At 37.2% G+C, this 1,515-nt stretch overlaps 1 protein-coding gene across 1 annotated transcript; it reads right to left on the reverse strand.

The window, feature by feature from the left end:
- Positions 1–254: 254 nt before the first annotated feature.
- On the reverse strand, positions 255–1,265 carry LOC100367456 (uncharacterized). The gene has a single exon (XM_002732000.2). It carries the CDS (start codon positions 1,263–1,265, stop codon positions 255–257), a length of 1,011 nt encoding a protein of 336 aa, XP_002732046.2.
- Between the last annotated feature and the right edge of the window lie 250 nt (positions 1,266–1,515).

The raw sequence follows: 1,515 nt of genomic DNA on the forward strand, positions 1-1,515 counted from the left end.
CTAACCTCAAACTAAGTAAAGAATTCAAATAATTTCAACAGTTTTATCTCTCCATCCAGTGTTTCTATTGGTCAACCCTGAACAGTTAATTTTAGTGGCAGACCTACCCCATACGCAACTCGTATGAATAAATAATCAAGAGATCGACAACATTTTTGAAGAAAAAAAAAACATGTTTATTTATCAATTTACACTTTCCAGTAAGTTTTGTGATAAAGCTCCACCAGCAAAATTTAGTATATTTTTAATGTTATCTAGTCTATGGCAATTCCACAAAAACGAAAGAAATTGCGTGACATCAAGGGCGTTATTGATGCAAGTGCGTCAATAATAGCAGTCTCGGTAAATAACACGGCAAACATATCATTTTCTCGTAATTTTCTCTTCACTTGACGAAAACACATTTCACATGAATTAAATTCAGGTGAGTATGGTGGTTGAAAAAGTAGCGTAACATTTCTTGTTGCCAACATTTCACGAAGCGCTGGCTCAGTTATTCGGCCATGGTGAAAACCGCAATTATCCATTATTACTGTATCGCCTTGTGACAATACATGTTGCCCATTCTCGTCGAATAACTCCATGGTCTCTTCAAAAAAATTAAGCATTTCGAGTCCATTGGAAGGACCGTCTAAAATGTTGAAGTTACTTACACCTCGGGCGTTGTGTAAGAGATTCACTGTAAAATTGACGTCAGAAGCATAGCGTTGAAACTCGACAGCTCTTTGACCGCGTAAACTGTGACCGTAATTGCGATTTGGCGTCGTTCTCTTCACACCAGTCTCGTCGAAAAAGTGCAAAGTTTGTGGATCAAGCTGAGAAACAGTGTCTATATATTGTAATATTCGTTCCATATTTCTTTCAGTAACTTGCTCAGTAGGAGTTTGACTTATTTTTTTGAACGAATAATTCAAATCACTTTTCATTATATCATATATATGATGTACCATACGCACCGAAGGCAAATTTTCCAGTACGCAAATATTTTCCCTCAAGAGAGACATGCGTATTTCCTTTGCCGTTAGGGATGGTTTCTGTAAGAGACGAAATTCCATAAACTCAACGATTTCCTGTGTAGATTTCAGTCGACGACAGCCGCTACTTTTGTCGGAACGTATCCAACCGGTGCGACGGAAATGCCTCACAATCCCTTGGACCAATGCCCTCGCTAGTCCAACTTCCTTGGCGACCATTCGCAAACTATTTCCATCAAAGAAAAGACGAATAATCTTCTTCCGAGTGTCTTCGTCTACACGCTTTGGCATAATAGCAATAATGTTATAGTCGGCGAGCAATTCAAACTTGAATCCAGAAACTACACTCAAAACTAAACTGTTCTCACGATGGTAATTCCATTATATGTTGGGGGTGTTATTTGTATTAACGAGGTTTATTATATTAATGAAACGTTCAAAATAGAATTTATTTATAAGTAAATAAACGAGCATATCTATGCATGACATAATAAAGTGTCCGACAACAACAATGAATACAACATTGTTTGATAAATGTTTG

This window comes from Saccoglossus kowalevskii, chromosome 18 (genome assembly GCF_978046115.1).
Source record: "Saccoglossus kowalevskii chromosome 18, keSacKowa6.1, whole genome shotgun sequence".
Taxonomy (NCBI): domain Eukaryota; kingdom Metazoa; phylum Hemichordata; class Enteropneusta; family Harrimaniidae; genus Saccoglossus; species Saccoglossus kowalevskii.